This window comes from Numida meleagris, chromosome 2 (assembly GCF_002078875.1).
Source record: "Numida meleagris isolate 19003 breed g44 Domestic line chromosome 2, NumMel1.0, whole genome shotgun sequence".
In the NCBI taxonomy this organism is placed as follows: Eukaryota; Metazoa; Chordata; class Aves; order Galliformes; family Numididae; genus Numida; species Numida meleagris.
The window spans coordinates 84,081,507-84,101,303 of NC_034410.1; the positions used below are offsets into that span (position 1 = coordinate 84,081,507).

General features: G+C 41.3%; 2 protein-coding genes across 3 annotated transcripts; one reads left to right on the plus strand and one right to left on the minus strand.

Annotated features, from left to right (window-relative positions):
• On the minus strand, positions 266-14,003 carry SDHA (succinate dehydrogenase complex flavoprotein subunit A). Its single transcript, XM_021386105.1, has 15 exons — positions 13,865-14,003; positions 10,241-10,327; positions 9,853-10,014; positions 9,332-9,475; positions 9,051-9,215; positions 7,721-7,869; positions 6,489-6,613; positions 6,134-6,302; positions 5,449-5,644; positions 4,550-4,721; positions 3,230-3,348; positions 2,763-2,874; positions 1,573-1,703; positions 958-1,071; positions 266-611 (listed from the first exon to the last, which is right to left on the minus strand). Exons 1-15 carry the CDS (start codon positions 13,928-13,930, stop codon positions 525-527), a joined length of 1,998 nt encoding a protein of 665 aa, XP_021241780.1. The 5' UTR covers positions 13,931-14,003; the 3' UTR covers positions 266-524.
• CCDC127 (coiled-coil domain containing 127) lies at positions 14,015-18,947 on the plus strand. Of its 2 annotated transcripts, none has more exons than XM_021386109.1 (3): positions 14,015-14,150; positions 14,524-14,653; positions 15,520-18,947. In XM_021386109.1, the coding sequence occupies exons 2-3, from the start codon at positions 14,533-14,535 to the stop codon at positions 16,191-16,193; spliced, it is 795 nt and encodes a 264-aa protein (XP_021241784.1). In that variant the 5' UTR covers positions 14,015-14,150; positions 14,524-14,532; the 3' UTR covers positions 16,194-18,947. The 2 variants fall into 2 exon arrangements, with proteins under 2 accessions (XP_021241784.1, XP_021241783.1); XM_021386108.1 differs by lacking the exon at positions 14,015-14,150 and adding an exon at positions 14,157-14,361.

Consider the following 19,797-nt stretch of genomic DNA (forward strand, 5'->3'; position numbering starts at 1 on the left):
TCCACAAAGCAGAAATATGACAATTTTTACGACGTTATAATTTTCAGTTTATTTCTAATGCTATTCACTTCAGCGGCATATTATTTTCATGTTAGCTGAGATCAGCAATTTTGATGCTGAATTTTGGATCATAAAATTCAGTATCTCAATCTTGTCTAAAACTTCAAATGCATTTCTTGTTCTTAAAATACACAAATAACTGTCTTTATTTTGAAAGTATAATTACATACATGCCAGCATATTCAAAATAAATACAAATACCGGGACACGACTTCTGATGACTTTATTTAGACACATTTTGTGTTTTCTCTTTCAGTTGTGGAAGATGAGTGAAGCAACACAAGCTGTCCTGCATTCCACTTTCGTAGTTACGGAGTAAGCCAAAGAGCAGAACATCAGTTAGCAAAACCTTGAAGAGACATTTTGCATTCACTGATAGTTAAGAGTAGTATTTTGATTTGCTTCTGCTATGCATATGTACATCAGCCCTCTCTGGGAGAGGACTGCAAGTTGAATCTACGTTACTAGTATGAGCGAATAGCAGGCGGAACAGTTGAGCAGTCTTCTTCATTCAACGTTCTGTCAATTACAGGTCTGTATTTCAAGGTAACCTAAAATAAGAAAGAATGGGAGAAAAAAAAAATCAGGTAAAGAAATCTCACATCTAACCAAGACAGCCTAGTTAACAGGAATGACCAAGTAATGTGGACAGCAATGACTTGATTGATGTAAAGCCACTTCCCCATTATTCATTTAATTCCATGGAAAACAAACACATGCTAACCCTCAAGAAACATTTAAGTTTACCAAGTTACCAACCAACTGAATTTATTAAAACCAGAAGCCTGATGAGAAATTGAACTGGAAGACTACATATTTAAGAAGAATGCTATCAACAGCTGTCTAACAGGACAGCTTCCTGCTGACAGGGTGACTCTCAAACCAGACTCAGCTTACCTTCCCCGACTTGACATCCACATACGAAAGGGTGTGCTTCCTCCAGTGCTCTTCAAATGGCCTCTTCTGTTGGCCTTGGAGTGGCTTAGAATAGTCAAACTCATCTATCCGTAACTAAGGAGAAAATGTTAAAATAGACCAGAAATTGGCATCTGCAAATCACTTTAGAATCATATTACTGGTTGCAACTGTAACGCAATGCATCTCCTAACAGCCAGCAAGCTTTATTTGAATTTTGGCATGGGCAGTATTAAAAGTCCTCGTTAAAGCTTCAGTATTAAAATCATGTTCCTTACATGGAAGAATTAATTCTGCCTTCAACCCTGTTTACATGTTCGCAAACTTATATTACTGTAGTCTTGCTCCAGACCTCCCTAATCATTCTAATGCATGCATTAAACCACACTTCTCTCAAGATCATTACCCTATGTTGCATGTATTGGTCAGTTTACATATAATATGAGATAAAGTAGAGCAGATGAGACCATGAATGAAATGAGCCTTAACTTCAAGGCTCTGAAAACTCTATTTAGAGAAAGTTAATACTTAAATAATCAACTCAGGACACATTAAAAGCAAATTCAATCCTACATCCAGGCCACATAAAATAAATACCTTATAGTCCTCTCTGGCATGAGCACCCCGGGACTCTTTGCGAGCCTCAGCACCATAAATGGTCTGCAGGGCACAAAGCATCAGGTTTTGCAGTTCGAGGGTCTCCACCAAATCAGTGTTCCACACAATACCTAGTAAAATATGAAATACTGTGGAAGATGTTCTACAAAGAAGTTTTTTTTCAATTTACTTCTTATCTAGAGCTGATACTTTACAATCAAACCAGTCCATGCTCAACATAATGCAATCGCAGTACTCTAATACTGAATTATTCAGTGTTTCCTGGAAGGCTCTACAGTGATGCCTACAACCTTAGAAAAAAAATCTAGGAGTACTACTAAAAGGTGTCCAGGTGCATTACTGAGTGCATGAGCACTTCTGAGACCAAGTTACACCACACATTCTTGCCTGCTTTATGTAAAACCTACAGTCCAGTTCCCACACCTCATTTCAGTTGACAAGATCAGGCCAGATGGTTCGTTCGTTCTTTCTTTTTTAAGCAGATGTCTAAAAGACCCAGACAACCCAGGGGCTTCCCTCCAGACTGAAAAAAGAAGTAAGCTTGCTAGTTACACAAGGTTTCACTTAAGTATCTCCAACGCAGACCCCAAGTTCTTTACACGAATATACTTCATTTTATTTCCTATATTATATCACAACACTTCTTTTCTTGATGCCTGGTGAGAGTTGTCCAAGAGAGTTAGTTCTAATTTCAGTGTTTGGATACATGTCTAAAGTAGTACACAGCAGCTGGAAAGAAATATACAGCTTGAGCAGAGAAAACCTACATCAGTTGCACTTAATTCATCAAGTCTTAAGATACACTAAAAGACCTGACAGTATCTGCGAGAGCTATCTGCTCAGATGAAGAAATAAAATTGAGCATTCAGTCTAAGAATAAAGTGTCTTGCCACCTTTTTGCAACTCACTGGCCTTTTCAGAACGTATTTACTAAGTTGTTCTTAGCATTTGAGCAACTTCACATCACAGTCTTTGAGGTATGCAACTAGAAAATGTCTATCAGTTACTTTGCTGATTACCATGGTTAGCGACTATTTTGAGTCATTAGATCTCTAATTAAGATCTCTAGGCAAAGTTTTAAACAAAAGAAAACAGAAGGTCTAGGGAAGGAAAACAAACAAAGCCACATTTCTCAGTGACTACCAGGTATATTCTTGCTATCAAATTACCTCTATCAAATGTCTTTAGATGAGCTAGATCATGATAAATTTGGCTAAGTTTTTCACAGCCTTCTTGTAGTATTGAGCCAGTACGAAATACAGCAGCATGGCTTTGCATTGTCTGCAAGACAGTAAAAATAAATCAGTTTCATATCCTGTACGTGCATAATATTCCACATAATTTAATTCCAGCACAGCTTGATACAGAGCTTTTCTGACTTCAGACATGCCTGCAGCCTGGAGAAAACATTTTTCTGTTCACTCCAAACAGAGGAAAACTCTATTATACAGTGGGATAACTCATAAAGGGAAGAAGCACCTAATGAAACAGAGATACAGCTTTATTGCAGACATATAATCTTCTCATACTCCTTTTTATTTCTGCAAAGCATATTCTGAACAGCACGCTTAGCAAAGTGACCAAGCCATCTCTTCTGTGTGCAGTTTTTTCCCACCTTATACTTCACCACGCTTACCTTCTGCATGTTCAGTCGCACTTCTGAAGTTCTTATGGTTCCATCAGCAAATCTTAATTTGTCAAGATTAGCAACTGATTCTTCACCAGCATTTGGTTTAATGGAGGGAACTGGTTCTCCTATTAAGAAAATTTCAGTGAGTTGAGTAGATGAATGTTTCTGTCAGATTCATAAGGTATCACAGAATGGAATCACAGAATGGCCTGCGTTGAAAAGGACCTCAAAGATCATTGAGTTTCAACCCCCCTGCCTTGAGCAGGGTCACCAACCACTAGACCAGGCTGCCCAGAGCCACGTCCAGCCTGGCCTTGAATGCCTCCAGGGACGGGGCATCCACAACCTCTCTGGGTAACCTGTTCCAGTGCATCACCGCCCCGAGTGAAAAATTTCATCCTAATATCTAACCTAAATCTCCTCTTAGTTTAAAACCATTTCCCCTTGTCCTATCACTATCCACCCTTGTAAACAGTCGTCCCCCCTCCTGTTTATATGCTCCCTTTAAATATTGGCAGGCCACAATGAGGTCTCCCTGGAGCCTTCTCTTCTCCAAGATAAACAAGCCCAGTTCCCTCAACCTTTCCTCATAGGAGAGGTGCTCCAGCCCTCTGATCATCTTGGTCACCCTCCTCTGGACCCGTTCCAAGAGCTCTGCGTCTTTCTTGTGCTGGGGGCCCCAGGCCTAGACACAGTACTCCAGATGGGGCCTCACAAGAGCCGAGTAGAGGGGGACCATCACCTCCCTCTCCCTGCTGGCCACTCCTCTTTTAATGCAGCCCAGAACACAGTTGGCCTTCTGGGCTGCCAGCACACACTGTTGGCTCATGTCCAGCTTCTCGTCCACCAGGACCCCCAAGTCTTTCTCTGCAGGGCTGCTCAAGGAGTTCTTCCCCCAGTTTGTATAAATACCTGGGACTGCCATGGCCCAAGTGCAACATCTTGCACTTGGCCTTGTTAAACCTCATTAGGTTCACATAGGCCAACTTCTCCAGCCTGCCCAGGTCTCTCTGGATGGCTTCCAGCAGTAATGACTGTAACTTAGATCTGTTTTCTTTGTCTGAGATACGAGTTTATTGCAATTTTCCTGAACCTATTATATCCACAGCATTCAAAAATAGAGTGGATAAACTCACAAAGCAAGTCTTAATGACAAGCAGTAGCACAGTTACGAATCTGCATATAAGTAGTATAAACATGAATTCCTGCATTTTCTAACAAATAATAGTCTAGATGTAGCCTTCTGAATTTTAAGTAGGTAGCAACTCAAAGCAGGTAGCAAATCATAAACATCTCCATAACAGTAAGACAAACACTAACACTTACCAGGCTTGCAGGTCTCTGCAATAGTGAGGGCACAAGCACGTCCAAAGACCACCAGATCCAGAAGGGAGTTTGCTCCAAGTCGATTTGCACCGTGGACAGATGCACATGCTGCTTCCCCACAAGCATATAAGCCAGGTACCACTTTATCCTCACCATTTACATGTGTGATCACCTACCATTGCAGACAGCCAATTAACACTCATTTCTTAACCAGCTTAAGAACATAAGCCTCCTCATTTTTCAAGTGCCATGTGCAAGTAAGGACAAAACACCATCCTAAGTTTTTCCCAACTCTAAATCCATAAACATCTCAGTTTAATAACACTATGTAAATACAGATAGCACTAAAATCTAGAATGTTTTCAGTCGTACTTAACAGAACCACATACTACTACACAATTCTGCAGCAAGTTAGAAAAGCAGAGGATGCAAATCTGATCTGTACACATTTCCAAGGGAAAATTTGTATTTAGAAAGTAGGATACAATGAACTAGAAAAAAATTGGCTGACACCATCAAGTTGATATCTAACTAGTATAAGTTGAAGGAATCTGTTTCAGTGTAGTGATTACATGAGGTAAAGAGAATTAATATAGATAATAACTTAATTGTAACAGAGTCCTAGTTTGATCCCTCCACTGTATCTTATCCTCAAGCTGATAGTCCGAATTCTTGACAGACGTGACAGTAACTTTTAACTTCATTTCACAAGTTTCCCAGAGCTCCATCTCCAGATGAACTGGAACATGACTTACAAAATCAAACTGCATTGTGTGTTTTAGTAATAATGTTAGAAAGTTTAAGTTAATGTTATTCAGCACTCTTAAATTTACATTTGGACAATCATTTCCTAGAACCAGATGAAAATTCAGCCACTAAAAATGATCTGTATTACTTACCTGTCCTTTGTAGTTAGTAGGAATACCTCCCATATTATAATGCACAGTAGGCAGAACAGGAATAGGCTCTTTAGTGACATCAACTCCAGCAAATATCATAGCTGTTTCTGAAATTCCTGGGAGACGAGTTGCCAGCTGCTGGGGTGGTAAATGGTGCAACTGCAAATACACATGATCTTTCTCAGGGCCACAACCCCTATAAAATAAAAGTTTCAGCATTGGAACACAACAGAAATTCTGCAAAAGCCAGTAATTTTTCTAAGCTGTTTTGTTTCATTTGTGATAGACAACCTTTGCAAAAAAATTGATTTTAAAAGTCATCTGAGAAAAAAATGCATATCTAGCATACTTTTTTTTAGAACTGTTGATTTTGGCAGAATTGTATTTTTCACCTCGCAGCTTTCTTTTCACAGCAATTCACAGTATTTAAGACTTTAAACAACTGCATCTCTGCAGAAAGATGTAAAAGTTTATGATAATTGAGCAACTGTCCCCAGACACGAAGAATTCAATCACAAAATGTATAACATCTGATGTTCCCTTTTAGGGCACATTAAGAAGGAGTAAGTGAAATTTTTTGTGCCAAATGCAGTATTCAGGTACTTAACAAATGAACTATTGCACTGCATATAACCTAGTATGATTAAGCATTCATTCTGCAGCTTCATTAGAATATTTAACTAACCTTCCTTCCCGTATCTCTATGGTCATAGAACGAGACACTACATCCCTGGAAGCCAGATCTTTAGCAACAGGTGCATATCTCTCCATAAATCTTTCACCTTGACTGTTAATCAAAATACCTCCCTCTCCACGACATCCTTCTGTTATGAGGCAGCCAGCCCCATAGATACCTGCAAAGAAAGAAAACAGCCATCAAAATATTTGAGAACTTCCTAATAAAGACAAGCAGGATTGCAGGAGCAAGGTAATGCAAGCAAGTCACATGCCTAGATTTTTTTCTACCCTAGCATTACCTACTTTCATCATACCAAGAAAGTTACCTGTGTTACTTTATAGTTTGTAATTATATTCCATACCTGTAGGGTGAAACTGTACAAACTCCAAGTCCTGGCAAGGAAGGCCAGCTCGTGTGACCATAGCAGTGCCATCACCTGTACTAGTGTGAGCAGATGTACAGCTGAAGTAAGTACGGCCATACCCCCTGCAGAACATAAAAAGTTAATAAAATTACCAAAAAGTACCCAATCATACTGCTCAACCACACTGCTTGCAAAATGGTAGAACTAGAAAAGAGTTAATAAGCAAGATACCTAACTTTTGCTATCTCCTAAGCTCAACAAAAACAAAATATAGTCAGCCTTATCTGAAAAATGACTAACGACAGAAGGAATAAGAAATAGCTAACTTCAAACCAGAATAGCTAGGTTAGTATCAGGAACCTTTTTGTGAGGAAGTTACTTGAGAAAGATTAGACTCCACTTGAACTATTACTGGCAGTTTTAGCAAAATGACTTACACATATTTATATACATATAGTCCTGATTTGACGTGCTTAGATTTGAAAAGTTACTTCTCTAAAATTCACTGTCACAGTGAATTCTCATGCATGAAGCAAAGATATTAGCTTCCAGTGTTCCTGAGCACTGCCAATACTCCCAGTTTCAGGACAAAATCTTACAAGAAATATCAAACTTCTTATTGTGAGTACCTCAAATTACTTGAGTATTAAAGCCACAGCTATTTTAATAAAGCCAAATTTCAAACAGCAAACTCATTTCTCTATGCAAGTTTTCAGTATACTGAAACAGATAAGAAGGTTAATACATAACAGGTGCAACTCTAAACCAAATGGTATTCCAACACACATATACAAATTTCTGCAACCGATGATATCAAGTTACACTCATCTTCTGACAGTTTCATTCCACAATGATCAAACAGTTTTGTCATCTTAATACACAACAGATTCTCAAGATCCTTGAAAAAGCTGTTTACTACTGGAAACTCAATCTTACAAAGATATGCATATTTTGGTAACATCACAACAATGCCTTCTTTAAATAGCATTTTTAAAAAAATCTAAGACCATTTGGACCGTACAGAATGCTCTTAAAAATTTCAATTTTATGTCATTATTCTAGAATTTAAAATTAGACCTCTTATTAAATTTACACTTCAGTACAAACGTAATAGATGTTTTTTTTCTTAAGAAGTGATTGAGTTCACAGTTACGTTGCAGTACAAGACACCCAGCCCTCCAACTAGCAGCACTCTCAAGATTTCAAGATTACCATAAACATGACATTACCCAGTGGCAATGACAGTGTTCTTTGCTCTAAAACGATGTATAGTGCCATCTTCTATGCAAAGGGCAATAACACCACGACATTCTCCATTTTCCATAAGCAGGTCCAAGGCAAAATATTCAACAAAGTAGCTGGTATCGTATCTTAGAGACTGGAGGAAAATAGAAAAAGAATAGAAAAGGAACTTCAACAACAACAATAAACCCAAAAACCTAAGTAAACTCTTCTCAAAACTGTCAAACTGCAAACAGGCTGTATCATAATGGAAAAAACAACCTTCCACCAACTGTCAAGGAAGCCAGTTTCCTCTAGGAATCTCCATAAGAATCTACTAACGAGTCTGAGCTAGCTCAGGGATGCACGTAGTTACCAAACCACTCAATTCAGAGAATTCACGGCTAGTCAGCAAGATGCATTCTCACTCTATGTTTGGCAGCACTTCAGTCAGCTGCAGTGCTTGTTGCTTGTACAAGCACGTATTACTAGGTCTCTCAGAAAAACAGAATACATCTCTGGAAGCCATAAACAGCCAACAGGCATCATCAAGCTAAACACATTCTTTCATGCCCTCAAGGATCAGAACTGTGTCAGGCAGTGCTAAGCATTTTTACCGCAGCAGCATGTGTAACCTGAAGGACAGAAATTAGCTAGCTAAGTAAATAATAATTAGCCATTAGGTATTAACTTCAGATTTCAAGTAGTTTAATACCATTTAAAGAGAACAAAGTCTTTCCACAGTTACAGTTTGTAGAGTAGACAGGATCAGATGCTACAGCTCTAGTCATTTACTTCCACAGAGAAAACTCTAGAAGGCCACATTGCCCCTCATGAATTGACACTTCATTTCTCTCTGCTCCCTCTTTTATAAGTAAAAAATGCTGCTTGTCATCTTTTATCAGAGTTCTCCATTGCCACCGCGTCAGCTTTTTTGAAAAGATTCTGAGGAAGGCTTAGATAAATTCTGTCTGGATCTAGTTAACAAATACAGAAGCAGTAATAACAAAGAACAACTTCAGACCACAAAACTAACAGCTACTTAACACCATCTTCACGACAGACAGCCATTACAAACATAATCTTTCAATATTTCTGTGTACTCCTGAAAAAAAAAAAACATCACCTAGCTTACATCCTTCCATGGTGCCTCACAAAGAAAGGAAGTTTTCCCCAGTTCCTCACTGATATGCAGGTATGTAGGTTTTTTGTGTACTTCCAACACCAGAAAATACCATTTATTACAAATAATAATGCTATTTTTAAAAAAAACGAATTAAAGCCCCAGCAAAACCTACAAAAAATAAACAAACCAAGTTTTACTTCACAGCTCCTTACCCTGCCGTACAGAGTATGCAAGAGCGAGTGTCCTGTCCTGTCTGCAACACAACAGCATCTGTGAGCCTGTCCTCCTTTTCCAAACTGAAGACTCTGTCCACCAAACGCACGCTGGTAGATTTTTCCTTCTTCTGTTCTACTGAATGGCATCCCATAGTTTTCCAGCTGTTAAACCAAATACAAGCATCATAAGCAGCAAGTCACTTCACTGTGTTTCTAGTAAGATCTCTTTGAGCACTAGTCTGTTATAAATGGTTATAATCAACGCCAGCAAAGCTTACCTCTATCACTGCAGCTGGGGCTTGCTCAGTCATGTAGTGTATGGCATCCTGGTCACCCAGCCAGTCAGATCCTTTCACTGTGTCATAGAAATGCCACCTCCAGTTGTCGTCCTCCATGTTTCCCAAAGCAGCATTGATCCCTCCCTGAAAATAAAAATCCATTTTCCTGAAATTAAATCTGAAGTGCAACTTTATTAGGTTTTCCTGGTTTCTGTTAGAATTTCATATCATTTATGCCTCTATGTACGAATAGGTACAGATTTAAAGGGGTTGTGAAAAAACGCATGCAATTTATCGTTTTCACAACAGCTCTTCATTTTGCTCTGTTTAGCAGAACAAAATGAACTGCAAAGCTATGTGGAAGGCAACAACAAAAAAGAATTGAACAGAAGCTACGTGTACAAATTTAGTTGAAATTATTTTGGAGAGACATATAATATTTACGGACACGTGATGTTCCTGTGCACATGGGCTTTCTTACAGGAGGTATTTGTAAGCATTTCTTCCACCTCATTCCTCACCTGTGCAGCAACAGTATGAGATCTGGTGGGAAACAGCTTTGTAACACATGCTGTATTAAAGCCAGCCTCAGACAAGCCAAATGCAGCCCGCAGGCCTGCTCCTCCTGCACCCACAACAACTGCATCAAACTCGTGGTCCACAACTGGATATTGTGTAGAAATCTGGAAAAAAAATAATTTGTTTACTGTCACAAGTACTTCAAGGTTAGCCAAAGTTATTTATACATACGCCACATATTTCAGCAACTCAATCTCACTACGTACTTGAGCGCAACACTCCACTAACATAAGCACTGGAGGCAATACAGAGAGCTGCTTTTCTCTGTGTCTCTGGAACACTAAGTGTTAACTAATCTGTTACTCGAGACAGAGAAAAGCATGAACATACCGAATCAGAAACTTTTGCAGAAGCATTTTTCTTTCCATCGACCGTAAAGTGAAAGTTGCGTGCAAGAGTCTGGCATGCCACTGGCCACTGTAGAAAGAAATCAAACATTTTCATGCGGAAGAAATACATTATTTCAACTACTCTACGTTACAATAACCATTCATTTCCCACTGATTCAAGAATCATAGAACCAGCACTGAATATTTTGGGTCAGAAGGGACCTTAAAGCCCATCCAAGTCCAAGGCCTTGCCGTGGGCAAGGTTGCCACCCACTAGATCAGGTTGTGTACTGCATCAACATATTTCAGAGACACACGCAGCAAAGTTTGGGCTCTCCTACACTCAGTTATGAAAACATTCGAAGTTTTGACTGGAAGAAAGACCAACCTGCAAGTAACAGGATATAACAGACTACCAGATCACTAACACTAACCAGTCTCAGACCTACCTGTGGCTGCACTGATACAAGTATGTTTGCAGTCAATATGCCATATTATTCCATTTTTCTCTTATGTAAGCAAAGATGAGGACAGCTTTATGACAACCATAGGAGTTACTGTAAAACACTTCTCTTAGGTCAAACAATGCTGAGAATTTGAATTATTTCAGGTGCTTAAGAGCAATGAATTTTAAAAAAAGAAAGCAGTGGTGGGGAAGGCTGTTCCTGATTATTACTGCTTCAAAAGTCAGGTTTGTTTCCCTCGTTTTCATTCTCTACAACCAGCGACCAACTTAGAACAATTTATTCATATCTGAATGAAGCAGAGGGGCACTTATGCCTTTCTGTAATGTTATTCCCTCTCCCCTACCACATTCAAAACCAAAACCCAAGATAAAAGCAACCACCAAACCCAACACCCTGATCTACCTAGTATCCACCTTCGCTTTAAAAAGTTAAAAGAATCAGAGCTTTAGTGCCCGCAGTATAAATCACCAATTTATTGGCATCCACTATTCCTACTCTACACTGTTCAAAAAAATGCATTTAACTGAGCGTGTATGTTTGATTAGAACAGCAACACAGTAATATCAGTGATTAGAAATGCAATACCAGCATTTCTCCATTTGAGGTATCATTCTGGTGCATTTTTAGACTGAGTTTGCTTTTTTCAGCAATTGCTACAGCCACAGTCTAATCATCCCGTAGTTACCAACCCTAATAAGCAGGTCCTCCCTCCTTTTCACTTTCGTGACCACTAGGTAAATGAAGTACATTACCCTCTAGTTGACCTAGCTTTATCATCTCTTTTACTATTTCTTCAAATGATCTCCTTGCATAACAGTGAATCTGATGTGTCATCAAACTTGCTGACACACTTCTGCTTTATTGGTTTGGGTTTTTTCTTTTCTTTTTTTATAGCCAAGGGAATTAGGTTCTTACCTAATTAAACAAGATTAGTATTAATAGCTATTCCTAATTAATTCTATTAACACTTCTTAGAGAAGTGAATCCTCCGCTTCCACCTTGCTCTGTTACCACACTTTGGGACAATTCCACATCCACCTTTCTTCCCATATTAAGCCATCTTAATGTTGCCCATACAGAATCAGATCAAGTGATTTGCTGGCAACCAGGTGGAACTGAAGTGCCAGAAGTTATTTATCCGCAGAACAGCTCGCTCACCAATCTCACACCAAGTTAAAATTGGATGTCCTCACTATATAGAAAGTGCTTTCAAAGGCCTGAGATCAAACAGAGTTAGATGAGCAGAAGTAACTGCCATGATGGGCTGCACGCTTTAAAAGTGGCAGTGATCATTCTCTAGCATATCCTGCTACCGTTGCTTGTCTCCAAAACATTGTTCTGACAACAGCGCAGCTCCTATTACTGCAATGATTTATTTCTTTTAGGTGAAGAATACTCCATAAGAGTGGTCAGACACTGGAACAGATTGCCCAGGGAGGTGGTTGAGTCATCATCCCCAGAGGTGTTCAAGAAACATGCAGATGTAGTATTAAGGAATGTGATTTAGTGGGCAATATTGGTGGTAGGTGGATGGTTGGACGAGACGACCTTAGAGGTCTTTTCCAACCTTAACGATTCTATGATTGTTTGTTGTACAAAGCAATTCAAAAAATATCTTTGCTGCATGTAAAGAAAGCACACAATAAATAGATTTGCACATACTTACTGTAGCTTAAAGAAAGTGTAAATGACAGGGGAAAAAAAAGAGCTATAAACAGTGGTTATGCCCCAAAGCATAAGAAGATATTGACCCATATTTTCTCTCTCAGAAATGAGAGTCTCCAGTCATTTCTGGAGATTTCCAGTCATGCCTTAGAAATAATTTCTTATTCAAAAAATCTTTTTTCTGAAGTGGCTACACCTCACTTCCATAGTCCTAAATTAGGGCTGTTAACTTTGAGAATATGTTTTTCCACCTAGAAACACATTAAAAAGAGCAAAAAAAAAAAAAAAAAAACCACACAACTCTAGCAGACTCCTTCCCACATCTTAGCTTCTGTTAAAACAAAAGCTTTCAGAACTACTATTCCTATTCACATACACTTTTTTGTTAGTCCTACACATCCGCTGCTATTAGGTTTTGCTCGAAACAAAGAACAGAACTTCATAAAAAACACATTCTATCAAATTTAAAGAACATACTGATCATGCTAACCCTGAGCTGTTTATGCTACCAGAAATACTGTGAGCCTTGAAAAAAAAAAAAAAAAGGTCCAATCAGGGCTACTTCACTGGCATTCAGAATGTAAATATATTCTTTAAGCCTCTTTCTCCTATTAGGAGTCTCTCTTCTGCGCAAGTTTTATAGAATCATTAAGGTTGGAAAAGACCACTAAACTCATCTAGTCCAACTGCCAACACATCCCACCACACCCATTAACCATGTCCCTCAGTTTCCTGAGGACCTCCAGGGACAGTGACACCACCACCTACCTGGGCAGCCTGTCCTAATGCCTCATCACTCTTCCTGAGAAGAAACTTCTCCTGATATCCAACTTGTACCTCTCCTGGTGTAATTGGGGGCCATTACATCTCATCTAGCCGTTGCTACCTGAGCGAAGAGGCTGACCACCAGCTTACAAGACAGGGTCAACTACAGGTGCGTTGTGAGCACCTCATAGGAGTGAGTTTCTACCCACAGGCCTGAGCAGAAGGCGCTAGACCTGCCAGCTTGCTGCAGGGAAACTTTGCAGCACGCCCTTCAGCCGCTGCCGTGCCCGCAGGCTCCCAGCCAGGAGCAGTAGCCGGGCGACGCCGGGCTCTGGCAGCCCGAGCAGCCCCCAAGCGCTCAGGGCCTCGCTCCAAAATAAAGACCTGCAGACAGAGCCCCCAGCCTGGGGAGAGCCCGCCGCGGGGCTCCGGCCCCGGATCTCGGCCTCAGCCTGCGCCCAGGGGCCGGCTCCCCCGCCAAGGTCACCGCGGGGACGTGGAGAGGGGATGCCCCGCGGGCGGCGGGACGGGGCCGGGCGCGCCGCCTCGCCAGAGGCAAAACACGCAGCGCCCCATGCCAGAAGCGCCCGGCCCCCGCCCGGGGAGAGCTCCGCGCCAGCCCCGAGACCGGAAGTTTCCTGCTCAGCCAGGCCGCCCGCGGGGAAGAGGGAGCAGGGGAGGGGGGGACCGGACGTAGCCGAGCGCGGCAAGGCGAGGACACGACTCACCGCCCGCGCCGCCGGCCGCAGCCAGCACTTAGCCAAGCTGCGCGACGCCGACACCACCGCCGCCATTTCGCACAGAGCCCGAGCAGCTCACAGCGCGCATGCGCGAGGCCGCCGCCACCGGCGCCGTTACTCGGGAGGCCCCGGCGGGAGAGACCAACCGGGGGGCGGGGGTGTGCCCAGGGCGGCCCTCCCCCCACACCAACACTCCCCTGTTTCTCTACGCTAATGGGCCAGCCCGGCAGGGGCGGGACGGGCAGTAAATAACACCGGTGGCTGAGCCGGGCCGGTACGTGGTGACCCTCCTTTGCGGGTCAGGGTCTGCGCCCGTCTGCCTGCCCGTGCCGCGGGTGACGGGCCGGCAGCCTGGAGGCCTCAGGAGTGCCGGTGGCCTGCGTTGTTCCCGTAGCTGGGCGGGGCAGGGCCAGGGCCAGGCGGGGACAGCGGCGGCCGGTGAGGCCTGAGGGGCCGGCAGCGCCGTTCTCCATCTGTGGGACGATGTGCGTGAGGGTTTCGTTCCTTTGGAAGCTGTCTTTTTGTCTGGTTTGACTCAGGGTCCGGGGCGGAGATAGTTGGCCGAGAGTCACCGCTGGCGGGGGCTGTGGGAGCGGCCTGTGGCCCTGCGCATAGCGCTAACACGGTGTTTCTCTCTGTTCACCCAGGGTGTCTTCATGAATAACTTAAATGATCCTCCCAACTGGAACATCCTTCCGCATCACAGAGAGCCCAGGGATGAAGGCAGCAGGTGGAATTATGCCTTGCTGGTCCCCATGCTGGGCTTGGCTGCCTTCCGTAAGTAGCACAAATCCGCCCTGCTGGGGCGTTGCTGTGTTTGGGCAACTGACCACAGTGAAATCTCTGAACAGGAGCAAGTCTCAGCAACAAAACAGTGTCCCGGTTGGGGACTTATTCTGCTTTGTTCACGTATACTCAGGACCTGTCTGTGATTGGGAATGTCACGGTAACACTGCTTATAGCGTTGGGGCAGTGGCCATTTTTGACACATGGAGCTGAATGTCTTTTAATAAACTTGAGAAAGATCTCTCATAACTAGTATGTTAGAGAGCCCCAAGGTAACAACACTAGAGAGATTCTGATGTATATCTGCTTACTGGACCTGAACATTTGTCAGTGCAGTTTATGTTCCATCCTGTTTACCAGTAATTCCTTTTTCCTTTTTAAGTAAGTGTATGTACTAGGAAAAAAAAAAAGACTAACGGATATCTTACTTCAAACAAATTGTATCCTTGAAAGAGACCTTCTGCAAAACATGGACATGCAGAAATACATTTTGTGGGGCGCGTGAACAGAAGTGAATATCACAGAATCATGTAATGACTGGGGTTGGAAGAGACCTCAGAGATCATTTATTTCTAACCCCCCTGACACAGGCAGAGTGGACCTGCTCCGATAGCGCCACATCTTTCCTGAGCTGGGGGCTGCAGATCTGGAAGCAGTATTCCAGATAGGGTCTCACAAGGGCAAAGCAGAGAGGAACAATCACCTCTGTCACCCTGCTGGCAACTCCTCAATATCGCCAAGTGGAGTGGGAGGGGGGAGGACGGAACGGTTTCACCATTGATTAACCTCTTTAGGGGCAAAGTTAATTATCCATACCCATCGGTGCTGATCATTGTAGTTTCATTTATGTATTTTAGGCTGGATCTGGACCAGAGAATGTCAAAAAGAAATAGAAAGAGAAAAAAAAGAATATTATACAAAGCAGTCATCCTTACAAAAAGACCTGGAATCCAAGTACAGGGATATAATCACAGAAAATCGTCGTGCAGTTGCACACTTGGAGCTGGAGCTTGAAAAGGAACGCAACAGGACCCTGAGTTACCGCGAAGCCCTCGTGTCCCAGAGTCGCAAACTAGTGGAAGAGAGAAGGATCCTGGAACAGGAGCAAGAGAAGTTAGAGAGAGAAAAAGAAGTTCTTCTGCGCTCGGGAGCAGCAGGTACCCTGTACCAAAGCTGTCTGGCAAAGGAAGAGGAGTGGCAGAAGAGAGCCAACACTTTACTAAAAGAATTCGAAGACGGGCTGAAAGAAAGACAGGAAATCTACTGCAGTTTTGTAGTACCTAAAAGTCAGAGACTAGAAATAGAGAAAAATCTGCTAGTTAAAGCGGCAACTGATCCTATTGCTATGGCTTTACATATGGAAAGTGGCTTAAAAGATATTTTCAAACATGATAACTATTGTGGCAATCTGATGAACAAAAACAGAAGTCAAAACGGAAGACTTATGTGGCTATATTTGAGATACTGGGAACTAGCTATTGAATTACAGAAGTTCAAGAGGGTAGAAAATGTAATGTTAGGAAAACGATAGGGGAAGTAATGGTGATTTATGCAATCTACCATGAAGAATAGGGACAACCACAGCTGTAGTCTGAAGCTGCTAAATTCTCTTCCTGCATTTCAATTTCTGCTCTTCATTGCATTCGTATCTGCATGGGACGTGCAGCGTTGTTTAACAACAGATGCTCCAGTGAGCTGTGCATGCTCTAAAACTGCGTGTTTGCATATCTCTGTATTACACTGCAGTCTGTAGTACAAGCTTCAGTAGGAATCAGAAGCAGCAAAACAATTCGATTTAGAGTCATTTTCCCAGCTGAAGGTCATAGTCCATCAAGAGAAGTGCAATTTTTCTCCCTTAAGTGGATGATCACATCATGCTCCGTATCCCTGATGTTCTGCATGGTGTCTCAACGCTGTCTTTCTCTTTTCAGCAGAACTTTGGAAGAAACCATGATTGAGTAAGGTGCTTGTTATATAACATGTGTGCGTGCATACATACATTTATATAAATATATATGTATGTTTGTGTACATATATATTAGAAGGGAATAGTATGATTATGTTTCATATTAACCAGTCTTGCATTGTCTTCCAGACTTAAAATACAAATAGGACTTTATGAACAAAACATCCAAAAGATGGTAATTAAAGTAACATGTAAAGAAACTGATTAAAGTCACGTTGGAGTTGGGGAGACATGCTTGAATATTAAATAGTATACAGACTTGCAGTTATATTCTCACCATACATTACTAATGTTAAAAATACTTACGTTTTTCTCTCAGTGAAAGTTTTAGTTGTAACCCAACAGTGTGCCTCCACTATAGACATTACTGTACTGCTGCCTCTGCATCCCAGTACACTTGGTACATCTTTAGCTTCCAGGAACCACAACAGTCATTGCACCTGCCTCTACTGCTTGTACAGGCTCTGTTTGTTCTCAGATAGGAGCCTAAATGCAGCCTGGGCACTGGTAGCCACCCTTCCCCTTTCCATCTGTCTCTGTGCTCCCAGACCTGAAGTGCACTTTTCCACAGCTCTTAAATTTTGAGTTTACAGTTCACCCTTTCATATCCACATGGCTGTGAAAGCCTTCAGATGTACAAGCTTTGTAAGATTTAAAAAGAGGGCATTTTACTTTTATTACCACAATAAATGGATCCAGATTAAATAATAATAACAAAACATGGCATTTCCGTGCTTGAAATGCCTTAAAACTTTGTTCTTTGGCCAACGGAGAAAATAGGAGCCAGCTTCAGTTTTAAAAGCCCCATGTATGTCGGAGTGTACTTCTTTTTTTCCTTCTCCTTTCTAATCCAGTATTAGAGCCCAAAAGGGAAGCATTTACCCTTTTGTTTATAATGTCGATCTCTGTTACTTGACTTGTGTTGTTAGGCTGTTGGTTCTTTAGCTAGCATTTCTTTATTAACCGCGGAATGTTCGCTCTAGGCGATTAGCTGTTGCATAGCCCAAAAACAATCCAGCTCAGTGGATGCCCATCCAAGTTTTAACAGAGACCTCCAGCAGATGCAGAGTTTTCTCTTACTACTGCTTCTCGGTTTCATTTTAGTCAGGAACACAAGACAGAAGATAAATCTTCTGAAGTAATGTATACAGCCTATTTCAGTTACTAAGCAAAAAGAACATGGAGCAAAATTCTTAAGCACGTTTGTTTCCCAAATATTCTGTTTTCCATCTGTGTTTTTGCTCACCTTTGTGGTGTAAATCATATTGTTGTATTGATGTATGAGCTTCTTATGGGCTGTTCTTTTTTTATTTTATTTTTAAATAAAGTTTAAATGATTAATCAAGGGGAAAAAAAGACATACCATCACAGTCGTCATTATCTGGATGCCAACCAAGCTTTTGCAGATTGCACCATGAGAATGTGAGTTAGTACTCTTGCGTGACAACCCTAGCCAAGCTGTTGGAGCTGACCACATGTACATGCCCTAAGTGCCCAGCAGAACGGATTTGTTTAAACAATTTAACTTCTGTATAATTCCTTCAGGGTGTGAAAAATGTGACCACACAGCTGTCGTGTGTTTCATATGTACATCCAAGCAGTTACAGCAACACAGCTGGCAAACAGTAGACAGTGAATCGATGCCAATACATTCAAGACTCACATCTTGTAGTGAGTATTAAGTAGTTCTTAATATTAAAAGTTGAAATGCTATGCTTTTTCAGTTTTTTCATAGTTTACGTCCTTGACATCAACTCAGAATTTTTAAAGAAAATGAAATCAAGAGCATAAAATACTTTTTTTCAGTATAAACGAATGAGCTGAAATGTCATATGTCTGATCTTACATGGTTGGATGCAATGTAATGTTGGATATTCATTCTCACTTCTTTAGAAGTATCAGCTATTTGTACAATTGAGTGTGGAACTATTGTTCATGGACGATTGCAGATCAGTGTGTTAAGAGTGTATTAAGATCAGGGTGTTTATTTCAGGAAGATTTTTTGAAGAGTGTAACTGGTTTAGAAGTACCAGACCTATTATTTTCTACCAAAACTCACGTTTCTTAGTGTGTTGTGTATTTTTGAAACATTCCCCCTTCGTAAATTGTTATATTGAAAAATCTATCATGAACTTTACCTTGCCCAGCAACTGTTGTTCTGGATTGGTGATTTGTTTGAAAATGCCCATATATATTTATGTAGAAAGAAAGAATAATTTGTTTTCAAATATGTAATGGTGTTTTTTTTTTAATATTATGAAAGTACTCACCACTCGTGTTAAACAAGCAAACCACAATAATGAATAATAGAAATCCTGACATCTTTCTTCGCTGTTTTGTTCCTTGGGTGGGGTGGGTTGGGAGGAGTGGAATTTGCTATTTTATGTCAACTTTCTAAGCACACTTCACAATTTGAAGGTTGCGTAAGTTGCCTAGTTTTCAAACAGGCACTCAGAAAGTGTTTTTCTTAAGGAAAAGCATCATTAAATACTTGAGACCACCCATATTAACTAAAGATAAGTGATTACAGATGACCACCGCACTGTGTGTAAATGAATAGATGCTATCTAGATGTTGTGATATGCTGCCTAACCACCCGGTGTGAAGGATCCAGTGCACCACTAGGGATTTTATAAGCAGTCCCTGGGGAAAGATCAAGGAATTGAGCAAAGCTTTTGCATCATTCTAAATTGTCAATAGAAACTGTTCCAGCCTACAAAGGACGTAGGACTGTCTTCTGTTTATAGTCGTGTTTAATAGTTTGGTCTAGAAATCCAATTTCCCCCATGTGCATTACTCTTTGCAAAAAAAGCATTACTGATAAAGTACCCCTGAAAGTGCTAGCTACTGTAATGGATACTAATGGGAGCAGTCAAGCACCTGAAAGTAAATGCTGCCTCTGAAAACAGAACCTGAGGAAGAGACTGAGGCATGCAAAGGGACCGTGAGACACACTGTGGTTGCCACTCATTGTCACGCACTCTGAACAGCCCTGTGCTCCAGGCTGATTTCACCAGAACTACCCAGCTGCTGCAAAACCTCTCCTTCACCCTTCTTACAAGCGCTCCTGCAGGTTTGTCTTTCTTAAGACACTTTGCTTCTGAACAGGATTTACACAATACAAACAAAATCCTCAGCTAAAGCAGTTGGTGCTTCATGTTATTAAATG

Coding starts and splice junctions, on each gene's coding strand:
- CCDC127 (XM_021386109.1), top strand. CDS start 14,533: ATGAATAACTTAAATGATCCTCCCAACTGGAACATCCTTCCGCATCAC. Junction 14,654..15,519: donor GCTGGGCTTGGCTGCCTTCC/GTAAGTAGCACA, acceptor TATGTATTTTAG/GCTGGATCTGGACCAGAGAA.
- SDHA (XM_021386105.1), bottom strand. CDS start 13,930: ATGGCGGCGGTGGTGTCGGCGTCGCGCAGCTTGGCTAAGTGCTGGCTG. Junction 9,476..9,852: donor CTCATACTGTTGCTGCACAG/GTGAGGAATGAG, acceptor TTTTATTTTCAG/GGAGGGATCAATGCTGCTTT. Junction 9,216..9,331: donor CCCCAGCTGCAGTGATAGAG/GTAAGCTTTGCT, acceptor TTGGTTTAACAG/CTGGAAAACTATGGGATGCC.